Below are 25470 nucleotides of genomic sequence, written 5' to 3'. Positions count from 1 at the left end.
TGTAAAATATTAAAAGATTAACATACATAGCCAGTACTTTTCTTTGTGAAAGGTGGAAATTAGCATGTCAGTGCAACAAACAAAAATCTAGACCAAGAATTCTGCGTCCTCATCAACAGGGCGTCCAACTAGTAACCTGCAAGTTTCTAGGTCAGGGCTTCAAGTGGTCAGTGCCCTTCTGGGTCTCAGACCCATTACTAATTTAAAAACGGAGACTGAAACAGGTCTCTATTGGGCCTTATAATAATCTCCTTAAATTGACAGACAACACTTTTCGATTTCAAGGGCAATTAATTTAAAAAATGCTAAGGAAATCAACGTCAGCAATTTAGTTACTGTTTATAGTTCGTGTTTTGCTTAACCTTGCACCAAAAACCTGGTCAGGTGGCACGCTACAGTGATCACAGAAATGCAATTTACTGGTTTAAAATAATCGCTTAATTGCACAGGCCACGCCTCTAGGAGAGGCCCTTCACTTTTTGCAACCCAGGTTAAAGCCCTAATCAAAATCACCTGAACCCAGTGTACACCACGCAGTGCCGCTTAGTTTTCACCTTGGTTTATCTTAAACCCTCTGTTTATAAAGCTGCAAATCTCAGGAGGCGATAAACTGGGCCACTGGAATTATACGTCTGTGCAACATTACGCGTGTTATCTTGCAGCAAAGCCGCATGATTTAGTCACCCCTGCCGGATAAATTGTCCCTTTCCTGCCGCATAATTCCAGTGGCCCTGAAGACCAGTCACCACGTGGACACTTCTATGGGACCAAGGCAGTCAAACTCCCCAAAGACGTCAGCGTCGCTGCCTTTAGTCACGTGACTGACCGGTTACCATAGCGACGTGAGGGCGTCGCGGCCTTCCCTTACCTCCTCTCTGACGCCGCAGCTGACATGGCGGACACGGAGCCAGCGCTGGAGCCCAGCGACCCCGGGGCCCTGAGCCCCGAGCAGCTGGAGAGGCTCCGCGACTTCAAGGTGAGCTTCCCGGGAGGAGTAACGGCGGAGGGACCACCCTGGCCTGCGCGAGAGTAGCGTGCATAGGAAAAGGCATCATCTCCGCCGTTAGCCAACAGGAACGCGGAGACGAGTGACTGACGAGAAAAGCAGCCTGTGGGAACTTAGAAGAGGCGGGATTCGAGGGGGAATAACTTTTTTTTTTTTTACGCCGGCGGACGGAAACGTAGTGAGAGGCGAATTGGAATCGAGTACCTGGTTGAATTATTTATTTAGCGCATCTGTTATTTGTTTACCGAAGGGTGCCCGTAAAATGGCAAAGCATTTACTTGTCAATACAAGCAGCGGCAGAAATGGACATTGTTATTTATAGTTAAGGCGATGCAGGGAGACCAGCGTCCTTTCGTTTATATTTCTCTACCGGCGCTTGAAGCCGCTCCACGGTCGAGCTGGCCCCCTTGCCCGGGCCTGATGTACAGGGCACGAAGATGTTCTTCAGAGTCTGTCGAATGCTGGCGTTGTGGAATAAATAACGTGTCCCATTTTTCAGTGCTTAATTTGTAAATAGTAACGTGCCGGTGCCCAGAGCTCTCCTCTGAAACACACGGGTGAAGGCAATTACATGTGCGAACACGGAATACTGAAGCCATCTCGGGCCTCTTCAATCTATTTAAAGCCACTCCCTGCCCCTTCAGCTCACTCCTGCAGCTTTCCCCCATTGTGAAGCATTTTCGTTTCTCTCTTCCTCCGTTTGTCCTATATATCTTTCGCTCGGACTAAATGCGTGAGGCAGAAAAATAAGTGCTGGTGCTCGGCACTGGAAACAACAAGCTCGAATTAAGCCTTGCCCTTTTGATTTCCCCACATTCCTCTTTCTTCCACCAGCCTACATTTCCTGCCTTTTCACCTCGCTATTGTAGGTTTTTTTTTTTTTTTCGTCCCTTTATCACAGTTTTCATACCTTTTTTCTTTCTCCCCTTTCTACTCCACCTCCAACCACCTTTTGAGTACACTGACCATAACCCCCGCAAATGTATCCAAGAGGCAACCAGGTCTATTAAATATTTAACTATGCCATCTACTCCTTCTCAGCCACCCACTTTACAAAACCTTCACCCATCGCACCACCTCGTCATTTATATATGGCCACCATATTTTCCTTTAGCCTTCTCAAAGTGTCTGTCCTAGATGTCCCTTGAGAGCTAACTTTATCAGTGGGGTGACCAGACGTCCCAGATTTGCCAAGACAGTCCTGATTTTGAAAGGACTGCCTCAACACCCCAAAACCTTTTTTTCACATAAATACTTGCCCCATTATTGTGCAGTCTCATGTTTACACCAGTCCTCTCAACAAACCAGGGACAGAAGTTTACATGTTTTGTTGTTCTCCTTCACCTCATTCATGAAACATGCAGGATTTCATGAACAGTGAGTCAGCATCTTGGGAGTACGTTACCTGTGGCCTGGATCACCAGCAGGCTTCCACTGGAATTCATCACCACAGCACTGGGCTGCAGGAAGTGGCATTATTTAATTTAAAACCAAGATCACCTAACTCTAACGCTACTTTAACGTTTTATTTTTTCAGTGAAGAAAATAAATAATATATATATATATTGTTTTAAGAATGTTTATTGTTTTATAAGTATACCTTTTGAGGTGGATATTAACAGCGATGAGTGTCGGTATACTGTTACCTATCCATGGGTATTTATTGGTAGCCTAACACTCTATAAATATACACATGCCATTTGCACCAAACTGTTTGCATAGGTTAAATTTGTGTAACGTACAACAATCAAAACTGTCCCCAACCATCCAACCTAACCTAGAATGCTGTGGTGAAGGAGCCTGTGGTATTTACATAGTGGTCCCCTGTCTAATACATGTATTTTCTGGCAGCGAAGCAACGGAGAGGTGTACAGTCTCCTCATACTTCCAATCAAGATATCGGAAGATGTGGGGAAGGGAGGTCTGTCTAAGCCAGTGAGAGAGGGTGCTGTGTAGTGTAGGAGCATCTCTCATTGGTGTAAACGGGGTTAGCTACCCGTGAGGGATCACCAAGATCATGTGGAGTTCAAGTTTGGAGTTCATATGGGTCTTTCATCTTCATCCCCTTGTTGTTTCAGGCCTTTTACCAAGTCATCTCATAGAGATGCAATCAGCCGCTATTGAAGTCCATCCCTCTCCTTTTTATGGAAGGCCTTACTTTCCACTTCTGCTCAGAAAAACACATCTGCCTTTCAAGCATCTCCACTGGGGGGGCTCTTAAACTTCCAGCACATTGTTGTACTACACATAGCTAATAATAATAATAGAAGGTCTGTGTTTATTATTGTGACCTTTGCCTAAGGGGATCTGTGGTATGTCTAGCAAGCAGTCTTCCATGGTGGCAATCTTGGGTTTCCTGTGGATTCCAGAGAGTGCAGTCTGCACTGTATTCCAAAACTACCTAAGTTCTGGGCCCTCGCATATGGCAACGCTCTGTACACCGGTATCCCCTCCCAGCTCCTCAGAAGACTCCAGACAATACAGAACACAGCAGCCGGACTCATCCTGGACCTCCCCAAGTGGACTCACATCACTCCTCACCTCAGAAAACTCCACTGGCCCCTGTTCAGAAACAATGCCAGTTCAAGACACTCACGCATGCCTTCAAAGCCCTCCACAAACTGGGACCGTTCTACGTTAATCACAGGCTGAAGTTCCATCTTCCCTTGACACACCTGCGCTCTTCTTCACTCGCCCTCGCACACGACCCGCGCATCCATTGCACCCGCAGTGGAGGCGGTGCTTTTATCTTCATTGCCGCCAAAGCCTGGAATGACAGCCCCCTCCGAACGTCACCTTCCCTAGCAGTCTTCAGGAGGCAACTGAAGATCTGTCTTTTCAACACAGATGCAGCACCCAGATACCCCTAGGGATGATAGTGTGCTCTCTACAAATGACTGACTGATTGATTGAATGGTAGAAGCCTGCATGGAGTGATGGCACCTGCCCCTGAGTATAAGCGTTGAGTCTTCTGCAGAATGAGATGGGCTTTATGCAGACTGTTGAGGTGTATGAACTTGAAGCAGGCGTTTTTGGAGACTTCAATGCCGGTCACCATTCCCTGTCATTATAGGCGCAGATGGAGATAGCCTCCCAGCACTCTGAGAGATTGTAGGGAGATGTCTGTATGCTCCTGTGTTTACTCAAATATCCAAAACATTAGCCAGTGGCCATGCCCTTAGGTGTGTAGAGTTTGTAGTAGTGCATTTGTGAGTGGTTCAGCTGGATGACACTTCAAAGCTACCATATAGAACTTCTGATTCTACCATATTGTAAAAATAGGCCTATCTGTAGATTGTGTATCATGCAGTGACTGAAAGTGCAGGAGCATCCGTTTCTGATAGAGGTCCCCAAGTGTGTTCAGCCCTGCCCTCTCCCACTGTATTAGCTTGGTCTATTGGAGTGCCAGGTGCAGTGGGGAGACCACAAAGCACCATGGCTGGCACAGATGGCCTTGTGGTGCAGGTATAGGTAAAGCCCCACCTATAGAGGCCTAGAGCACTGTGCACAAGGACGGGTACCTCCTCAGTCAGCGTTGAGTACGGGAACAGTAGTTTAAATCAGTGGTTCCCAAGCTGTGGTGCGGGGACCCCTGGGGGTCCGCAAAGCCTCCTCAAGGGGGTCGGTGACTGCTGAGAAAATTGAATAATATCAGATTACATCCTGAATTTCAGTAATGACTCAGAGGGGGGGGGGTTCCCCTGATTCCAATAATGATTCAGTGGGGGTCCCTGGGTTCCAGTAATGATAAAGTGGGGGTCCACAGAAGGTTGGGAACCACTGGTTTACATAATACACCATCTCGAATCCAGGTGGTTTCAAGCTCCATCTCATGTAAGAGATGCCTAGCTATCCAGCATGCCACCCATTGGAGCTGCGGTCACCAATGTCAGGTGGAAGTCTCAACTTTTCTAGACTTATCCTACTCATACCCAAAATGAGGTAAATCAGCAGGGTATTGAGCTGGCGAAAGTACACTTTTTGGTTTGGCGATAGGCAGGTTTGCAAAATTATAAAGAAGTTGCAGGAGCATGATAATCTTTTGATATTGCTGTACAGCTTGAAGCCTAAATGGCAATGAGGTACAGAAGATTACTTGGGTACAGCAACCTGTAACCCTCCCCAGTTTACCATCTAGTAGACCTGTGTGTGTGTGTTGTAAATATTAATTCCCAGGTATCGAAATGTGGTGGGGGTCCACTGCAAGGGCAGTTCACCAAGTTGCATAATTTGTTGTGGCAAGGTACACACCAGTGAAAAAACGTGAGATTTATTATGGTTGACCTTCATGGCCAAGAAGGTATGGCAATCCAAGAGGTTAGTCTAGTTTGAGATGAGATTTGCTGTCATGTCACAGACATGAACGAACATATCATCTGTTTACAATGAGACTGCGAGTGTAGTGCCCGAGATAGGTATACCCCAGGTCTGGCTGTGATATCGGAAATTCATAGCCAGAGGTTGGATAGAGAAGGCAAACATAAGGTGGTTAGAGGGCAACCCTGTCATTCCTATGGCTATGGTGTATGATATGGAAATGTGACTATTAGATTTTGCACTGGCTATTGATATCTTGTATAAGAGCCGGATCGATCGCAACATATGGGGGACAAGGACATTAAAGAGGTAAGGCCCCTGGAGGGTATTGGAGGCCTGTCAAGATCCAAAAAGAGACAGGCCGGTCTTGGGCACTCTGCTCAGGCTTTGTCTATCACTTGATAGAATTTCCTGGTGTTTTCAGACAGGGGTTCCCTCCTGGGATAAAAGCATTCTGATCGCTACGGATCAGCATGGGCAGGACTAGAAAAATCTATCGCCAGATTTTTACTGAGGATCTTGTATTCTGTTTTCAAGATCGAGACATGGCAATAGGAGGATAATGCCATTAAGGACTGTCCTACTTTAAGGGTGGATGTTACAGTAGCTTAATTCGTTGTAGTAGGTAGGTGGCCCAAGTTCTTAGGTCTCATACAGTTGCAGGAGCGCGGGCACCAGCACTGATTCGACGGTGGCATAAGGTTCTATGGGCAACCCATTCAATCACCGCATTTTGCTTTTAGGCAACTTAAAGATAGCCTCACAGATTTCCTGCTCCGTTATTGGGGCAGACAGACCCTCCGCTATATCCTGGGCACACCAGGAAAGCTAATTTCTTCCTAGAACAAGCCCAACACTCCTTCATCTGAGGTACTATTGTCCGAATAAAACTGCATAATATTTCCGAAATGTTGTTAATTTCTTCTTGTGTAGTTACTTCCCTATCTGTGTAGTCTAAGGTAGATGGCACAAAAGAATGCGTTTATGGAGGTTTAACTTGCTAGGCTAGCAGCCACCTCGCTCTGTTGCCTTCTAAATTAATTCACTCAGCATATGCATTATGATCTAGGCATCGGAGCCTTTCCCATGAGATGGGTATGCCTACCTGTAGCATCATGCAATTGCTCTTGGTCTGCCTGACCCAATGCATGTGTATGCTCGAGGTCTAACAGTGAGCCCTCCACTTTCTTCATTTCAGCATAAAGTAAACTACAGGCTCCCATAGAAGCATGTAGGTAGGCCCCTCGGATGATCACCTTGAAAGCCTCTCATTCTACCAGGGGTGAGGAGGCTGTTCAGTCATTATCACAAATGTAATCTACTGTGGCATCTTGTAGTGTGTCCCTAGTGACAGGGTGTTCAAGCCAAGAAGGCTGAAGTTTCCAAGTCGGAAACGGGATTGGGATTCATCGTAGTTTATCCCCACCTCCTAAGAGGTTATGGTCAGAAATAATTTTCCCCACACATTTGGCATGGGATGCAGCTGAGTCTGAGATACAGCCTGCGAAGGGGTGAGTAAAAGGAGTATTCTTTAATCTTGGCATTCCTCCTTCAACAATAGTCTGCAAGGGGGCAGTCCCTCACCCATATCTCTAGTGCTCTGGTGCTACAAGCTGTTGGGGTGCTCAGTATCAGGGTGGGAGCTATATACCTCCAGGTCAATGGCTGTGTTAAAGTCCCTACCTAAAATCCAGAGTATGCCTACTCAGTCGGCCAGCCATTGCAAGAGTTCTACCAGGAATGCCAGTTGTTCTAGATTGCAGGAGTACATAGACCCTAACGCTAGTGGGGCACCATCTAGCCTACCTCTGAGCAGGTCGATCTGGGCTTCATCTAACCGAAATGGTACCTTTGGCCTCAGCCATATTGCCACACCCCTGCATATGCTGAGTAGGTGGGGTCCTATAGCTAGCCCTGCCATTTACATTTAAGTTTACTCCCTTCCTCCTCAATGAGGTGGGTTTCCTGCAAGAATACAATTTGGGCTCCATGGCAGTGCAACTGGGATAAGACCCTATAACAGTTCCATAGTGTGCCCAAGCCCTGTACATTCCATGTTGTTAATAGGTATTTACCACTGGTGACTAGGGTGTGATAGCATATAATAATAAGGGTTTGTGAAATTTTTGTTGGACCCACCCACTATGCGCTGTGGTCCCCATCTGCGGACAGGACATCTGTAAGCATTGGTTGCAATAGGACGTACCCTGGTACAAAAAAACTTTTCCAAGAACAACTCCAGGTCAAAAGCGGAACAGCTGTCCGACCAAAATACAGGAAACCCCATAACTATAATTGTAGTGAATCAATAGTGTTTGGAACTGTGATTCATGGCTATTGCTAATCGTGGGGCCTCTAACGGTGGTAGAGCCAGATCTGTCTTTCGGCCAAGCGTCATTAGTCAGGGGGCAATATTCAGTCCTCTTTTTATAACTGTGGCTGTCCTGGTGTTTGATTTTGATTTTGAAAATGTGGTCACCCTATCCATCAGTCTTTGATGCAAAAGTTCAGGAGTCACGACTCCTTCATCCTTCATAATTGTATAACTTCCACCTATCATTACCTCCACCTTGACTTTGAAAAACGGTCTGACGGCTACGTTCACACAGCTCTCTCACTTGCCTCCACCCCTATTAGAGACCTGAAAGCTACAGCTCGTAGTTGGTACTGGCAAAATTAGGCACTGCTTCTACTCCTCCCAGCCGAATACCATCTCGGCTACAGACCGTGACACTTGACTTGGTGTGCTTGCTCTCTCCTGGGGTCTCTAGTGTACCCGGACTTGCATGTTGGTTTGTTGTGCTGTAGGTCTTTGTGAGGCATGATGATTTCACTTGGTTTTGGTGGCTCCTGAGTTGTTGATTCTTTGGTGCGTTGCCCAAGTTGTGCCTCTTCCTTGCACGTGCTTCACCCATTGTCTGATGGGCTTAGTGTCTACTTGTTAATGGTTTGTTTCTTGTGGTTGCCCATGTTCTCACTTTAAGGACAGGGGCTTGCGCTTGCTCTCGCCCGGAGGGATTCTGGGATATGTTCTATTAGGGTATTTTAGAAAGGGCTGGAACCGTCTGCTCCATCCTCTAAACCAGTGGTTCCCAAACTGTGGTCCGGAGACCTCTAGGGGTCCGCGAAGCCTCCTCAGGGGGTCCGTGACTGCTTAGAAAATTAAATAACATTAACAGATTAAGTCCCCAACTTTCAGTAATGACTCAACAGGGGGTCCCCAGGTTCCAGTAATAAAGTGGGGGTCCACAGAGGTCAAAAGGTGGGGAACCACTGCTCTAAACCATCCTCTAACTCCTCATCATTTAAACTGAATTTTTCTGTCTCAGAGGTGGGACCACCTCAGGTAAGGACTGTGACACGGAAGAATAGAATAGCGTAGTGACGATTACCCGTAAGTATTCAGGACACTAATCTACATCAGCGTCCAGGAGCTGATGGATGGACTTGGTCTTAAAGCTGCTCAGTCTCACACAAAGACAAGGTGGTCAGCACATAGGGAAAGTATGATCACTCTCCAGCCAGCAAACTCTAGAATTTCCCATCTGAATTTCAATAAAAAATGACAGCCCCATCTCCAGGCTGTATTTAGTTGGCATCATATAAATTCAAAAATTCTGAAAACTGAGGGAAACTAGAGTGATGCAAAGCTTAGGATCTAATGTCTGACACTTATTGTTGTATAGAAAGTAGGACAAAAACTGCCTGAATGAAGTTCATGCCCAGGACATCTGCTATTTTTTGGAGTATTTTTCATTACTATCAAGCTTTAAATTACGCCATAGGACCTGGCTATATTCTCTTAACAGACAGGCCTAGGCGAAATAAAACTAGCGTAATTTTGCACGACTCTTGTTAACCAGAACTACGCGATTATCCCACATAGCGCAGTTATGCTCCATTGGCAGTAAAAATGCATCATGAATGACAGAGCATGCGCGGCTGTAACAGTCCATCATTGTTTGTTGAAACAAATGAACTGTAGGCTTGCATAGATAAGTAATAATCTTGTCCATATATACAATGCATGTCACAAACTGAACTGTCTGTGCCAGAACAGTAGGTGTTCCCTAAGGCATTCAGTTTCTACAAGTGCATTGTACAACATCGGAAAGATGAACGTCTGAGTCGGGTGCCAGGTTTCAAATCTGCCAAGCCTACAGGCAGGGCTGTTGGAATTATGCGACCGTGGGGCTGCAGCATTTTTGGCATAATTATATATTTTCTGCATTTGCCATGTAATTCATCATCTGATGCATAATCTGCAGATTTTAACAAAAAAATGGTTTCAAGCTCAAACAGTTCAAAAGTTACAAAAAACGTAGCAACACTTGTTGCCGCTCAGTAGAAGGCCCTTTAGAACGGTTTACTCGCCACCTTCCTGTATCTTATTGCTGTATTTGAGTGTTGAAATGGCACTAATGACGTGCCACCAATGCCCAGACAGTGTTAATGAATGTTAAAATGACAAAATAATTGCTGCATAATTTGCATTTTCTTGCCGCATAATTTGACCCTCCCCTGCCGCATAATTCCAGTGGCCCTGTCTACAGGCTATATGCAGATTACTGCAGAAGGTGGGTAGAACCATTTAGCTGTTGTACCATTTGATTGCAGGTTTTTATTGATGTTATCTCATCGTATGCGTAAAGTTATTACACAACAATGCCGCTCTTCCACACACTACTTCATTCATACTCCGGCATGGAGTCTCCCTTATTACTGAGCTACTGAAACTAGAGCAGAAGCGTCGCCAACGCAAGTGGAGGCCATTAATCTTCCCCCCCCCCCTCCCGCCGCTTATCAAACTGACTTACATAAATATGTAATTTCAGTCCCTGAAGATTCACCCACTTACATTTCTCTTCACCTGAAGCAGACAGCTGAGGTGTAAGCGGGGGATTTCAGGCCAGGCCTGAGGGACTGCCTAGTAATTAGCACACTTCCTGCACAGAAGAGCCAGTGATGCACTGGAGACCCGTTCCCGCCCCTTCGCTTCCCAGGGATATTTTTTTCCTTAACGTTGGGCCTGGTGTGGAGAGGCAGCTTATTTCAGAAAAGGTTAGGAGCCCAGGGAAGTGGCTCATTGTAAAGGCATACTGGATTATAGGGAGAATGGGAAGGGGGGAGGGGGCTGCCTTTGAGAGGATGCAGTGCTTAATTTGTGCTGGTGTTTGCAGGGGGTGGGTGGGAGCCTACGTCAATATTTGTGGACGGGGACTCATCTTTTTCATCATGAGTCTTTGACCCAGAAAATGGAGAAAGAGAAAGATTTGAAAACTATAACAAAAAGAGAACTGTTAGCAATACAGATGTTCTCCATAGTCCAGTACTGGAGTCACAACAACTGACATAACCCCCTCCTTGCCATTACTGTTCACACCTTTTGGGGAGTCATGTTGTCTCTGCGCACGTAAAGTTAGTGGAGCAATTTCAAGACTAAATCAGTCCCTAGCTCTTTCTTCCTTCTTCCTGACTTGAACATCACCTGTCCCATAGCTCACCAAATAAAGCACCCACCGCTAATACTAGATTTGACTCAGATGATTCCTCCGAGGCCGAGGACCTCGCAATTCTCCAAGTACTGAATACATTGTGTATTTTAGATTTGATCAATTGGTAGAAATTAATCATGTTACATTGACTTCTACTTTTCCTTGACTGTGCTTTGTATGGTTGACTATTGGTCTAAACATGGAATGATCCAGGATTGCTAACATCTTGCATCCATATGTGGGTCCTTCCTGAGCCCACCCAACAACATATTATGAATTTATATGTAAATAAAATAAATCATTAAGCATGTGAGGGGCACTTCATCTGTCAATTGGCTCTTCTGTTCACCCATTTATAACAGCAATGCAGATTTATTCATATATGCAGGTAGACAAGGCCTGGCCTTCCTTGAGGATATATCTACCCACTAGTATCGCCATCTGTTCACCTATTATTATAAATAAATATGTACCCAGAGATTTCAAATATGCGAATCTTCGCCTTCATAGAGGTGTCCTTTTCTATTTACCCCAATATCTGTAATGATGTCATGAGGTATTGCAAACAGACAATCCCATGCTGTCCTAGAACCAACATTGTATGTTCACCCACTTATCTTTTTAGTGAACAAGTGCTAGAATCTTGGCCTTTGTAAGTATTCTCATTTGTTCACCCACTAACATCAACTAGTACTTCAGTACTGTGAACATGTGTGCCACGGTCTTTCTACCGGTGGCCTTGCCTGTTCACCCACAAAATACAATCAATGAAGAAATACTCGGGTATTGTGAATAGGTAAGCACCGGAAGTAGTCGAGTATTGTGAATAGACGAGCCCTCGCCTTTGTAGAGGACACTTTAGGTGCTCACCCACTATTGCATTGAAGAACTTATCATGCATTGTAAAAAGTGAAGCCCTGGTCTTTTAAGAGAGATTCTCAACTATTCCCCCAATATATCGTCAATGACCAGCAGTATGCTGACATTATGCTTAGGTTGGTCCCGACCTTTATGGAGGAGCCATTGCTTCTCCGCATCCAATATTTTCGATTAACAAATAATGAGGTATTGACTTACCAACCTCGAGGTGCTTCCCAAAATGTCAAGGCTCTTTTCCCATGGCCACTGCTAACTGATGATCTTTTTTTGCGTTTAGATCAAGACTCGCATCGCCAATGAGATATATCTGCGGTCCCACAAGGAGCTGCCACTGTTGCTGGCTGGATTTCTCAGGTAAGGTGGATCTTCGAACTATACAACTGGGCATGGTCACTGGCTCTTGCATAATTTAGATGGAGGTCCGAACCGGCACTAAAATATAAAGATATTCAGATTGTTTGAGCTATCAGTTGACCCTAAGGTAGCTTAAGTTTTGAGCAACAGCCCCTCATTTTTCCCTGAGAAAATACTCATTGTTCAGCTCAGTCAATGATCCTGCTCAAAACGTGTTTTTGGGCCTTGCATACAGACAACTTTTCGCTGTATATTGTTGAGAAATCTATTGTGGGCCATACCAAAAACTTAAAGTAGTTGGCTTACCATTGGTTGGATTTCTTGTCACTCTTATTTGATTGCTTCCTATTGGATGATTTTCCTTCCTCTCCCGTTTTAGTTTATACCCTAGAGCATTGCTTCTTTACCATCCTTAAGACTGGATGATTTGTATCTTTCCACTGCTCACATTCAGGTTACTACTATTTTTTTTCTTTGTCATTCAGCACTTCATGGGAGTGCAGTGTTTTCTTGGTCTTTACTCCCACGTGCGGCTTTCACCATCCCATACCCACCCCTTGCGGTCATGTTACTCGCCACACAGCACAACTCCTCCGTAAAGGCACAGCAACATGTATATTTTTGCTAGAGTTTGATTAAAGAGTAGATTTTATGGACTTGCTTTTCTTTTGTCTCCTACTTTTCACATGTTACGTGAAAGGCCAGGCTGTGGCAAACATAGGAAATACTTATGGCGCTGGGAAGATGCCGGCTGCTGCACTCACTGTGCTGCCAATTGGCAGGAAAGAAGATGCATATTCCCCTGGATGCCCATAAAGCTGCTCCCTGGGCTGCTGCTGGGACCAAATGGCTCTAGCATTTGGCATCTGTTTCACTTCCAAGTGCTTTCAGTGTTGGACTGGCCTTTCTTGCAGTCTGGCATTGCTAGATGGGCCAGCTTGAATGGGGAAGTGTGTGGGCCATTTTCGGTCCTGTGGGCTGTGACGGAATTAAAAATAAAATAAAAAAAAAACACACACCCCACACAGTGGACCTCTCAAGCTGGCCCGTGTGGCTATGTCAGACTGGCTGAAATGTCAGCCCCACACTGAGTGCTGTGGAGAGTGAATAAGGCCTTGGGAAGTATTTTCCTTTAAGCCTTGGCACTTTCTTACTCTTTTTAAATTCTGCTCGTAGTTTCCAGGGTTAAAACAATTTAAAAATTAATTTATGCCCTTCCTAAAGATTGTAAATTTTTAATGCAATGTACAGATTCAAGATACTTTAAAATTTGTATTTGTTGTTTTATCTAGTATTTTGAAAAGTTTTTAAAATGTTACTTTTTTTTCTTAGCAGTGCTTTACAAAAAGCATTGGCAAAATCAATAGCTTAGCACTCACTTTATAGCGGCGAGACTTACTGGCTTTCCCAATGCTTGTTTGATATGTCTTTGCATATTCCTGTCACCTATTAATCGGGGCATTATGACCCGCCAGGAACTGCTGAAATAGACGTAAACTGAATTTTCACCAGTTACAACAATGGCGCTTATCAGGAGCTCTGCAAACCCCTCTCACTCGCATTTTGCACGTTTGAAAAATTCCAATAAGACTTGCAAAGGACCAAAAAATATTCTAAGTCAGAAACTCCCCATTTATTTAAACAAATAATTAAATTTGACACAACATCACACCCGCTACTGATGCAGGTGTTATTTGCTGTGGCTGGTTCTTGAACCAGCAATTTACACTGGGTGTAAATGACCATATAAGGTGCCCATTAACCTTTCTTTATATTGCAATTATACATCTGCTTATGCATTGTTTCCTCTTCTTATATTGTGTATTTATCTCTACTTATTCAGTGTGTTACCCCTGCCTATACAATGCCTGTATCTGCTTATGCAGTGTGCAAACATCTGCGTATACAGTGTTTATTTGTCTGATTTTTTATAGTCGATGACCTGTACAAAGTGTTTACTTCTGTTGATATGTTGTGTGTTTACGTCTATAGCTGCAGTTGTATCTGATTATATAGCCGTCTGCTTAGAGTCTGGTCTGCTTAGTACAGTGGCTTATACACAGTTTTTTGTCTTATTATACCGTTTCCGGCCTACAAAATGTTTGTTGCTATTTCTTACTTGTTTAGACAGTGTGCTTGCCTGGTTAAACATCGTTTGCTTCTGCTTATACGGTATCTGATTGTACAGTTGTCTGTTTATACTTTGTCTTAACATCTGCTTATTAAGTCTGCGTTTTTTGTACAGTTGTCTGTCTATACCATGTCTGATTTTAAAGTTGTCTGCTTATTCTGTGTGTTTCTCTATTCTACTATTGGACCTGTCTATGCAGTGTTTTGGTGTGATTACATGGCTGTCTAGTTCTACTGTGTTTAGGGTGTTTCTGTCTGCTTACGCAGAGTGTTAGTTAATGTGTGTTAAATTCTTCCTATAAAGTGTGCGTTTGATTGTCCTGTTGTCTGCTTGTACAATGTCTGATTTTACAGTTGTCTGCTTATACAGTGTATTTTTCTGCTCTAGCAGTGGCTCCTGTCTATGTAGTGTGTTATCATGTGCTTATGCAGTTTGGGTTTCGGTGTGATTACTTGGCTGTTTAATTATACTGTGTTTAGGGTGTTAGTGTCTGCATGTGCGAGGTGTTAGTGTCTGCTTATACAGGTTGTCTGATTATACAGTGTGTCTGATTCTTATATAGTGCGCTTCGATTTGGATCTAGAATTCTGATTTGTTTTTATGGAGGGTTTGGTTGGGTTTGCTTGTGCTACGAACCGCCGTATACTGAGTCCCACAGGGTTTTGTGGTCCTTGAAACCGACATGGTTAGATGCAGGTACCGCGTTTTCAGGCCAGAATGGGGCATAACATGTGGCCTCTCTACCCGTATGTTCAAGGTGCACGCTTTCGCATTACTGCTCTGTTTGTGACGTGCAGTTTCCTTCATCCTATACCTGGAGGAATATGTTGGGGAAAACACCGGGTCTAAGCACAAATTCCGCTCAAATCAACACTATTTTCTCCTGACATTTACCGGTCATTTCAGGAGACCATAAGATGTTCACGACGTAGTGCTTTGAAGCTAGAGTGGGCCTTGGGGAGGAAAACAGCGTTAGTGTAAGATTCGTGACAACACCATCTCCAGTCCTAGACTTCCATTTACCACACCAGTGCATTCTGGGATTTGTAGACTACGTACCCTTAGGACCACTATGATTTGTAAAATGAAAGTCCGGGATGGAAAAGTGACCCCATTTGGTGGAGAGGAGTCTGGTTGGAACTCTGGCTGTAAAGTGTGTTTGTGTCTGGCTAAACGCTCTGTTCATGCCACGTATATCGGCTACTTGTTTTAATACTGTCCATTTATGTCTGTTCAAACGCTGTGTTTATATTTACTCACTCCGTGTGCTAACACTCCTCTTAATCCTAGGGAAGTGATGCTGAAAAGGCCGGAAAATGTCCGAGAATTTGCCGCAGGTCAGATTTACTATTTATTTTAAAAAATGATTTAATAATTTTGTGTTTTTTTTTTCACCCATTGTGCCTGGTTTAGGCCTTCCTTGTGCACGGTGCCATCACTCTTTCTCCAATCTCATTTGGTTCTTGCCATGGGGACACAGTGACACCTCACTCCAGGTCATTACCTCCTCATCTGTCTTCCTCCCCCCCAGTCCATGCTGATGAGGCCTTTGTCTCAGGTGTAGACCTTGTTCACTCCCTAGAAAATTAAAAACAATGCTTATCTAGGCGTTGGTTGTATACAACCTCGATATATATATTTAAAAAAAACAGAGGTTACAGGGCCGGTGTAATTAGGCTCACATTTTAAATGTACAAAACCATAGAAATTCACCTGTTATAGTTAGTTATCGCAAGTAACTATAATTTGTGGCAAGTTACGGCACTCATGACATCTTTGATAACAAAAGTGATAATATAACTAAAATCTGCAGTAAAATTATTGATCATATAACCGTGCATGGCGGAGGCGCGAGTTATAGTTGAGATAACGCTAACTATAACAGGTGAATTTCTATGGTTTTGTATGTTTAAAATGTGAACCTAACTATAACGTTCCTGTAACCTTTGTTTTTTTTCCAAAGAATTTCTATTTTTTTTAACATAAAGAAATGTTCATCTCTATATGTTAATCCAGCCCCCATTGCAGGGCCTGCGGCAACGCCCTGCACCCAACCTTATAACAACGCAACCCCAGGTTGCACACGGTCAAAGGCTGTGCGCAGCAGGAGTTGGCTGCAGGGCATTGCCTGCGGCCAGGCCTGTGCAGCCAACCCCTATAACCGCCCAAACCTGTGCTGCGCACGGCCGTTGGTTGACCGCCAGGCCTGGCTTATGGCCATGCCCGATGGCCAACCCTCCAGCATGCACCCAAACCCAAACTGCGCACCCCTGTTGGCCTTGTGCAGCATGAGCTTGGATGCAGTGGGTGAATTATTATTATTTTAATTTTTTTTTCCTTTTTTTGTCTTGATCTACGGATCCACCTGTGGATTTGCGGAACCTTGGATTCAGCCATGGATCCGTAAATCGGGTAAAAAATAATAATTGGGCAATGTAATAGACCCCTCAATGTGTCCTATGGGGTCAGAATACCTCTGTCCTGACACTTGTGTTTTTTTTTTTTTTTTTCTCTGATCATTTCCCACCCTTGAGCCGATGTGACAAAAGAAAATGGCGCTGCAATTTTTCTGTCAGGTTACGGCCAGCCAATCAGGGCCTTGCTTTTATATATATTTATATATATATATATTTATATATATATACACACATACACACACACAAAAAGCGTTCCGTTCAGCGGTTCGGGCTGTAGTCGTGTTCAAAGTTTTGAAAACTCCCATAGATACAGAATGGGGAAAAAGTATTTTGGGCCCCCCCCCCCCCCCCACCTTTTCTCGGCCCTTGCTTGACAGATCACCCCTCTCCAAACTTTCTAGGTAGCAGCTGAATTGACCAAAGTATAAGTTTTGAAAAATTTGTGAAGATTCATCAAGAGGTGCCAAAGCTATTGGCAAAACAAGAAATGCTCCGTTTATGATTTAAAAAAAAAAAAAAAAAAGTCCTAACTAGAGAGAGAGAGAGAGAGAGAGAGAGTGTGTGTGTGTGTGTGTGTGTGTGTGCGTGCGTGCACCTGTTTTTTTTTTTTTCAGGTTATTCACGTACTTGAAAACAGTGACAGCTCACATAATTTTTTTAAATATATATAATTTATTCAAATAGATTGTTGCAGCCAACGTTGAAGTTTAGCCAAAGCCTCCCGACTGGTCCCTGGACATGGTCACAGGCCTCACCTCGGTGTTCAGGAGCAACATTCAAAATTCAACCACAACATCAAATTGTTACAGAATACCAAGTGTTGTTCTTGTAGAAAGCGGATATTTTTGATATCCGAAAGGGAGCATTATAACTAAGCCTGTGCGAACTTTAATTTCGCAAAAATTAGGTACAGATTTTATGAAATTGCACAAGAAGAAATTTTGCAGCATCAGTCATGAAAATTGAACACTGAAAGTACCTGGATCGGGCAGCACCGCTAAAGTGGCAGAAGTTTGGCAAATTTTATACAGTACATAATTAATTAGCATTGTATCAGTATGCATTTCAAAAAAAAAAATCAACCTTCTATTTTTACCCGAAAAAATCGCCTGAAAAGAAAAAAACATTCCTTAAAATCGTTAAGTGACTCTACAGCCTGTTACCCTAACATGGCTAGCTAACACTGGAGAGGCTCTTTATTTTACTGACATCCAAAAAGCGGAGCACGTAAGTAGGCCTCAGGCTGTGGTGTTTTTTTTTTTTTTTTTTTTTTTAAACCAGAAAGTTTTGTTTTTTTTTCTGGTTGAAAAAAACCGGTCAAAAACGTGATTAAAATGAAAAGCTGACTGAGTTCTCTGCTTGCAGGTTAGTGTCGTTAAGAGGGTGGAAATGCCACATAAGATCCCCTTTAAAGAGTTGGAGTGTGGATGTTACATGTTCGCCACCACCGTGGACAGGGGCCTAGCCAGTATAAGTGGTGCCGACCGCTGTGTAAGGGCCCCCAAGGTACCACAAGTCTGATTTAGTTTTTTCCTTTTTTTTGTCTTATTTTTTCCTGCTTCCTACCCAGCCTGGGGCAGGCACTTGTTGCTTGCATTAGGGCTCGTGGCGACCTTGCCTCCTCCCTCCATGTAGGCCAGACAGACCTGCCACACTTCTGGAGCGAAATGTTCTTCCTGCAGCCCCTGTCCGCCCGCCCTGGGTACAGCAACAAGAGTAGCAGGTGAACTCTTCATTGATTTATAGAACAACGCTCACAAGCACTGAAGCGCCGAGCAATAAAACATCATTAAACTGCACAAACCCAATAAAAGGCACCGAGAACGACAAACAGGTTCAAACTATGTAGCAAAACATATTGTTCTTTAGTGTCTTTATGGATGAGACAAGGGAGGAGGAGAATTATGTGGCTCACGGCAGGAAGGTGGCACGGTACCAGGTCTTTCACTCATCCACAGTGTTGGGGTGTAAAGAGGTGGTCGGTGGAGCCTTATGCAGGTGCTATCTTAGACTAGAGCCGGCAAATATCTGAGCTGAGTCCAATGCCCAGATGCGTATCGGATCTCTGTCCCTCAGCAGTAGCTGTGGTCCTAAGCCCCCGAGGTGGTGATGTCTGCATGTGATCAAGAAGCACCAATAAGGTCTGGTGAAATGCTATAACATATCCCTAGTAGTGGTGGAAGTTTGAACACTTTAATGCTCCTACGCACATCAGTTCCAGACGAAGGGTCTTCCTGGCTTCATAGGGATAAGCTTTGGTTGTTCGTGCGAGCGTGTAAACCAAGGTTACTAGTTGACAGCATTGGAAGATGAGTTGTCTTTTGCCATCAATTGCGATTGGTGCGAACCAAGCACACTGCGCCAAAGCTGAGGGGTTCTTGGCCAAGCTTTCATAAATCACATAAGCACAGCTGGCTCTATCTGTGGCCCTGATGAAGGGCTCCAGGGCAGTGTTATCCACTGCCTTCACTTATGGGCTAGACCAAAGCAAACCACTACCCTTGCATTGACTGTCAATGCTAACAAAATTGCCAGTGTTGTGACTGCATCAAGGTCTCCCTCCATCCTCATAACGGAAAAGATCAAGGATGCTCACTGCCTTGATCTACTGGACCAGACCAAGGTTACCCACTTCAAACATCTCAGAAGACCAGCTCGCCTATAAAAAGGACAGCACCAGAGTTACCTAACGTACTTACAGAGTGGACTAGACCATTTCATAAGCCATTGCCCACCTTCCTGATTCAACTGATTGGTCCAAGCTTGGTATGGCCACAAGTTTTGAAATGGGTGAATGCTACCCACTCACCCGATACAAGGAGTAGTTCAGGGTTTCCTCTTAACCTGGTATTTTGAATTAGGTTAAGAAAACCAGCCCACCTGTAGTGATGGACGAGATCATGGCTGTGCTTATTTAATGGTCTGAGTCAAGTTTACAAGGTTACCCACTGCCCAGATACAATGAACTTGTCGGAGGTGGTGGCCTTCTTCATGTAATGAGCGAGTCTAGGTTTGCCCAATGCTATTGTATAATAGACAACACCAAGGATACATACTACTCTCTTATAATGGACTAGACCAGTGTTGCCCACTGAAACGTATGATTGACTGGACCAGACGTTGTGAGGGTTTCTAGGTTCACCCACTGCCTTTGTAGAAGTTACTATGTACTAACCTGGTACAAGGCACTAGTTGGAGGATACTCCCTGGCCTTATTTAATAGAGTGGACCAATGTCAACGACTGGACAGATTTAAATGAGGGGACATGGGTTTCCACTGCTCTGGTATAATGGACTAAGTTAAGATTACTCACTCCCTTGAAGTGATGGATTTGACCACCCACTAGTTATATAAAAGAGTGAACTAGGGTTACCCCTGCTCAAATACAAAGGTCTAAATGGAAGTTATTTGCTGCAGCATGTGATGAATAACTGTAGGTTTGTCTAATGCCTTTGTATGGACTTAGCCAAGTTTATCCACTGCCAAGATATAATGATCTTATGATGAAGTAGAAAAAAAGTATGTGCTGCACTAATGAAATGGTCTAGGCCAAGATTATCGAATTCCCTAATTTTATAGAAAAAATACAAGGTTAACTGTCGCCCTGAATGAACTACTTGAAGGCCACATAAAATCCTGATATAATGAACTATAATTGGAATTCCCTATCCCTCTGTTAGTCAGCTAGATCAGGATTATGTGCTGCATTAAATTAATGGATTAAGCTTGATTACCTTCTCGCCTTGTATGATCTTCAGACCAAGGTTAGCTGCCTTCTAATGTATTAAATCTGACCAAGGGTATTTCATATCCTGATGGGATAGACTCAACAAAGTTTGCTGATTTCGCTGATAGAATGAGATAGTCCAAGGATACCCTCTACCCTCATAGAACACATTAAGCCACTGCCATAATGGAATGGACTAAATTAAGGTTATTTACCTTCCTAGTGAACTGGAAATAACCAAGTTGACCCACCACCCTGAACTAATGGATTAGATATGGGCATCCCTCTACTACAATGCAAATGACTAGACTAAGTTTGCCCATGGCTTTAATACAGTCAACTAGAAAAAGGTTACCTGCCGATCTGTTCTAATGAACTAGAGTTCACTAGAGGTAGAGGTTACCCACTACCTTGAAGGAACGGAGTAGCCCTTTGTCCTACTACCAGATTCATGTTGCCATCACCCCGATATATTGCATTAAACCAAGTTTCAATGCTATTGTAATTTAGTGTAAACGCCCAATGTTTTCCACCACTCAGATGGGTCTGCATCATAGTTATTAGCTGGACTGATATACAGGACTCAACCAATATTACTTCCTACCCAAAATATAATGGGCTAGACCAATAAATGACCAATGGATTCCTGATGCTACGGACTACATTATGGTTATCCGTGTTCTGAGCTCGGGCTAGACCTTTGCTTCCCTGCTGCAGTGTCTGAATATGCTGAAGAGCATGCATTCACACTGCTGGGCATTGATGGGTGAATATCGTCCAGGTCACCTGTCCCACTGCTGGGCAATGCTAGGTAACCATCACCCTGGTCGCCTACTCTCACTACTGGGCAATGCTAAGTGATTGGCAGCTGGTCATGAAATGCCTAATGTTGTGTTGTCTGTTTAGCAGGGCCCAACCTTCTTCCAGCACTTGGTGTAATTTCCAATGCCAGCCAGGGAGCTTTCAGAATTTAATACAAATGGATTAATTGCTTGCTCATTATAATCGTCAGAGTACATCCCGCCGCAGGATTGTTGTTTTGTAACGCTAATGGTGGGATTGCAGACGGTGCGAGTCACCAGGGACGAAAAGGGCGCTGTGTACATTCCGGAGAGATGGAGGATTGTGAAAAACAGGAGGCTTTTTTGGGTCGAGGGGAGGGTGAAAAACTATACAGAGGCTTTTGAACACATTTTGCACTCATTTGAATTTTTGAGAAAGTAACTGTTTGGAACTTGCCTCATCTAAATAGTAAGCAGTTTGATTTGGTTTCTGTTTAATGCCCTAAGTGGTGTGAGTGGCACTCAGGCCCGGACATGAATTGCTGTCTCCCAAATCATCTTCCTTCTTTTAAGGGGGAAAAAGTTAGATCCTCGCAAGTGGGGAAATAGGAAAAAGTTGAAGCGGAATTTACTGTGCCTACTTTGGCAGCCGTAGTGAGTGCCTGTCCATATGGCTCAGACATTGTCTTTTGCTGGACAGTAAAAGTACTTGGGAGGAGGCTGAATCTCTGTGAAGGTGAGTCACTTCATGAATTTTCAAGCAAGAGTATATATATTTTTTTTTTGTCTAAGTTCCTGCACATTATTCCTAAAAAACACATGTCCTACTCTCCTTCAACCCTGCAGTCTTGCACCATGCCACAGACCCAAGGCTCTTACACCATCACAGAGACCTAGCAATCTAACAACCCGCCCGGAAGCATTGCTCTCTCGCCATCCCATGGACAATGCAGTACAAAAATATCACACAGGCTGTTGCCCCTGAAATCTGACATTTAAACGAGCAGGGGTCTGCAGGCCCCCTCTCGGGTACCTTCCTTGCATCGCAGACGCACCTAAACGCCATCCCTGTGGATGCAGCAGGGATTAGGCACAGGGCCTGCGCCACACCCGCACCTAATGTGCAGAGGGTTGAGGTTGCGTGCTGGGCAAGGCCTGCCGCAGTGCCCCTATCCCAACTTCTCCTTTGGCCAGGACTTAAAAAAAAAAAAAAAAAAAAAATTGGATTCACACCCTGAAGCTTGTATCAGCATCAGGAGTCAGATTCATGACTCTCGAATCCTCCACATCTAAAATGTCTGGCTAAAGACTGTGGTTCTGAGACTGGTAAGATGGTCCCCAGCCATCATTTTTAAGTGTTGGGGATTCACGAGGCAGAAATCTGAATCTCCTCCCAAATCCTACAACTTTGTTTCAGTGAGGAGCACGGTCTCTGAGTAAAGTTCTACTCTCGTGCCAAGCTTTGTGAAAATCTGTTCGACGTTTCAGGCTGTAGACATGAGCAAAAATTTCCTGTGGGAGCTAAAATGAGAAAACACTACTTTTCAACCCTCCTTCCTTTACTTTTTCCCCATTGACATATCTCCATGAAGCTCAGCATGCTGAAGCATAACTTCACTAAGATAGTAAATTGCCAAATACAGTGCATTCATTCTCTCTCTCCCTCTCCCTCTCCACCTCTCTCCCTCTCTCCCTCTCCCTCTCTACCTCTCTACAAAATGCACTGGTTTAAAAGCCCACATTTCATGAACAACTATGAAATATGGAAAACAATTCAATAATGATGGCTCTGCATAAAATATAGGTTTCATTATCATGACAACCCCCAAACAAGTATGTTGAACTTTATAGTTGTCGGTGCTATTGCGAATACGTAGCATTGGGGACCAAATCATGTTATCTAAATTATGGATCTGAGCTACAAACAGTTATGCAACGTGCATGGCAATTAGGGGTCAAATGTCCGCATTCATAATTATTTAAGAAACACTCCAGCCATAGAATCGCAAAACTCCAATGACCGTCCTCACTGTCCATTGTTTTTTCAAGAAAAGGCTAGAGAGGGTGAAAGTTGAAGTGTACAGAGGATGCCATCTTATCCTGATAACGAGTGGGTAAATGGAAGTAAGTTAGGCGAAAACATTTAAAATTAGTTTTTACCCAAAGCAATATTTCGGAATTACTTGTGCTCTTAATAAACACAATTGTGCAAGTGCAATAAAATGTTAACTTGGTGCAGTAATGCAACTTCACTAACACATGCCATTGTTACAGAAAGGCCCAGCGTAGATCAGGTAAAGCCTGGTTGGAGATGCGAACTACCATTCTCACACCAGCACATCCTAAAACATAAAAAGCTCTCCAAGCACATTACGAATAGCAAGAATGTTTAAGGAACCAAAAGTTAGAAATACACAGAAACTGTATTCTGGATAAAAGTAAGGCAAAAGTGGTATGACAGCGTAGAGGGTCTGAGAGAAACACAGCAACAAGCATTGGCAAAGTCAACGAGTCTAGCCTGCCCTTGTGTAGAGCACATCAAAGAGTTAACTGTGAAGAGCCACCTTCAGAAGCATGGGGATGAGGTAGTGCGGCGAGCAGGGCTTGAACCTACAATCTGAAGCCCCTTCCAGGACTTCAGCAGCTATGTCTACTACTGAGATAGCCCCGCCTCTTGTAGGTGTAGTGAGGAACTACTTCTCCATCACAACCAAGCTATACCATAAAAGTCAATGTGCAGTGTAACTATCCGCGAAATGCTTTGTCCCTTTATTTAACTATGCAAGACACCTAAAGTGTCTGCTTCCAGGCGCTAAAAATGTAATAAGCTTTCCGGATAGCTCAGTCATTGTTCTTTGTTCAAATATTTATCTTCCTAGGGTTAATAAAGTAGCACCACTAACATTGACAACACCTCATTTAATGCAGAAAGATAGTTTACGTTGTGGCGAGCCATATATAAATGATCAATAATAATTAGTCTATATTTATTTCTAAGGGAAGCCCCTCTTAATGAATGTGGTAATTTTCAGAAGACAATTGATTACCTCTTTCCCCCAGACTTTCCATTCTTAGTGCCTCATTCAACTAAAGAACATATCTTCATCTGCTTAAGCCCATTATTTGTTTGGTCAGGGATCTACTTTGGTAATGAGAGACAGAATGCAAAGGAAAGTGAATTGGAAGCGTGGGGAAAAAGGTGAAAATCAAGTATTCATGAAAAACCAGTGTGGCTGTGTGACACTGACAGGTGTTTGAAACAGGACAGTGGTCCTGAGAAACCAGTTTGTTTGAACACTGCCTCTTTTCTGGAATTGGTGTTTGGTTTGTGACACATAGTTTCTTATGCATCAGTGTTTTTCTCCACCCGGAAGAGAAAATAAAAGTAATACTTTTGTAAATAATAATTTCAGAACATTTTACAGACCCGGAGCTGCCATCAAAAATTCAAGAGAAATTAGCTAAAAACGAAGAAGAAGAAAACCAGTGCAAGCCATGAGCGAAACTGACCAACCTGTCTGAACGTATACTGTGCTGCAAAGGTCAGCAACAATAATGGACCGGTCCGGACGTTGCACTATACTCAAGCGGTAGCATTGGTCTGTTGGATAAGCAACCCTTCTGTCAACCGCTAAAGGAGGAGCACTGTTTATAGTAAATACAATATTTTGTCATGGCGGGTTAATTATTATATTGTTATAAATTACAGAACAATAATATTTTGTCTTCTACAATTTTAAATAAATTGTTCTTAGACAACAGCAGAAACAACTGAGTAATTGACTTTACAAACTCCCATCACCATGGTAAAGCCACCCAAATTAGTATACATGTAATATTAGAGCAATCAGTGTTTTTCATAACTGTGCAAAAGCTGTAAAGGGGGGGGGGGGTGGATGTGGGTGTGTGGGGTGGTGATCTTCTAGATAAACTATATGCATTCCATTTATTTTGTTTATTGAATTTGTAGTTTGCTTTTATCCAAATGGCTTGATAAATTTACAAAAGCAATACCAAAGAGCATATGTTGTTCTGTGTCGGAGTAACGCAAGATTTGCAACTGCACACGTGCTCAGTCTACCGCCTTACCCTTTGTTATGTCTCCAAACTGCATAGTACCTTGATGCAAACTGATCCAAGTCCAAATCTCACTATCTCATTCCCACCAGATACAAAAGCTTCTATGTCGGCCAATCTAGCAGGAACCTAAGGGATTCATTCTTACTGCTAAATGTTGCCGTAATATCCATCATAAAAGCAAATTGCACTGCGTATGTGCTACATATATATTGCTACATATATATTCACTGGAAAAAGTACAGCTAAAGTGAAGTTGTTTCTAGAATTGGTTATAACACCTT

At 43.6% G+C, this 25470-nt stretch overlaps 2 protein-coding genes across 3 annotated transcripts in view; one reads left to right on the top strand and one right to left on the bottom strand.

Moving 5' to 3' along the window:
- Nucleotides 1-996, bottom strand: part of CELF3 (CUGBP Elav-like family member 3) — a 282700-nt gene extending 281704 nt beyond the window's left edge. The window contains exon 1 of one of the 2 annotated variants that reach the window (XM_069218316.1): nucleotides 869-996. The gene's annotated coding sequence lies outside the window, so the exon portion shown is untranslated. The remainder of the gene's footprint in view (nucleotides 1-868) is intronic. The other variant, XM_069218315.1, reaches the window with a different exon arrangement.
- RIIAD1 (regulatory subunit of type II PKA R-subunit domain containing 1) lies at nucleotides 845-24755 on the top strand. Its single transcript, XM_069218317.1, has 4 exons — nucleotides 845-976; nucleotides 11975-12051; nucleotides 15473-15519; nucleotides 24523-24755. The coding sequence occupies exons 1-4, from the start codon at nucleotides 893-895 to the stop codon at nucleotides 24606-24608; spliced, it is 294 nt and encodes a 97-aa protein (XP_069074418.1). The 5' UTR covers nucleotides 845-892; the 3' UTR covers nucleotides 24609-24755.
- Nucleotides 24756-25470: the final 715 nt, after the last annotated feature.

This window comes from Pleurodeles waltl, chromosome 12 (assembly GCF_031143425.1).
Source record: "Pleurodeles waltl isolate 20211129_DDA chromosome 12, aPleWal1.hap1.20221129, whole genome shotgun sequence".
In the NCBI taxonomy this organism is placed as follows: domain Eukaryota; kingdom Metazoa; phylum Chordata; class Amphibia; order Caudata; family Salamandridae; genus Pleurodeles; species Pleurodeles waltl.
The sequence above is the reverse complement of the archived record's forward strand: the minus strand, read 5'-3'. Positions and strand labels throughout refer to the sequence as shown.

Coding starts and splice junctions, on each gene's coding strand:
- RIIAD1 (XM_069218317.1), top strand. CDS start 893: ATGGCGGACACGGAGCCAGCGCTGGAGCCCAGCGACCCCGGGGCCCTG. Junction 977..11,974: donor AGAGGCTCCGCGACTTCAAG/GTGAGCTTCCCG, acceptor TTTTGCGTTTAG/ATCAAGACTCGCATCGCCAA. Junction 12,052..15,472: donor TTGCTGGCTGGATTTCTCAG/GTAAGGTGGATC, acceptor TCTTAATCCTAG/GGAAGTGATGCTGAAAAGGC.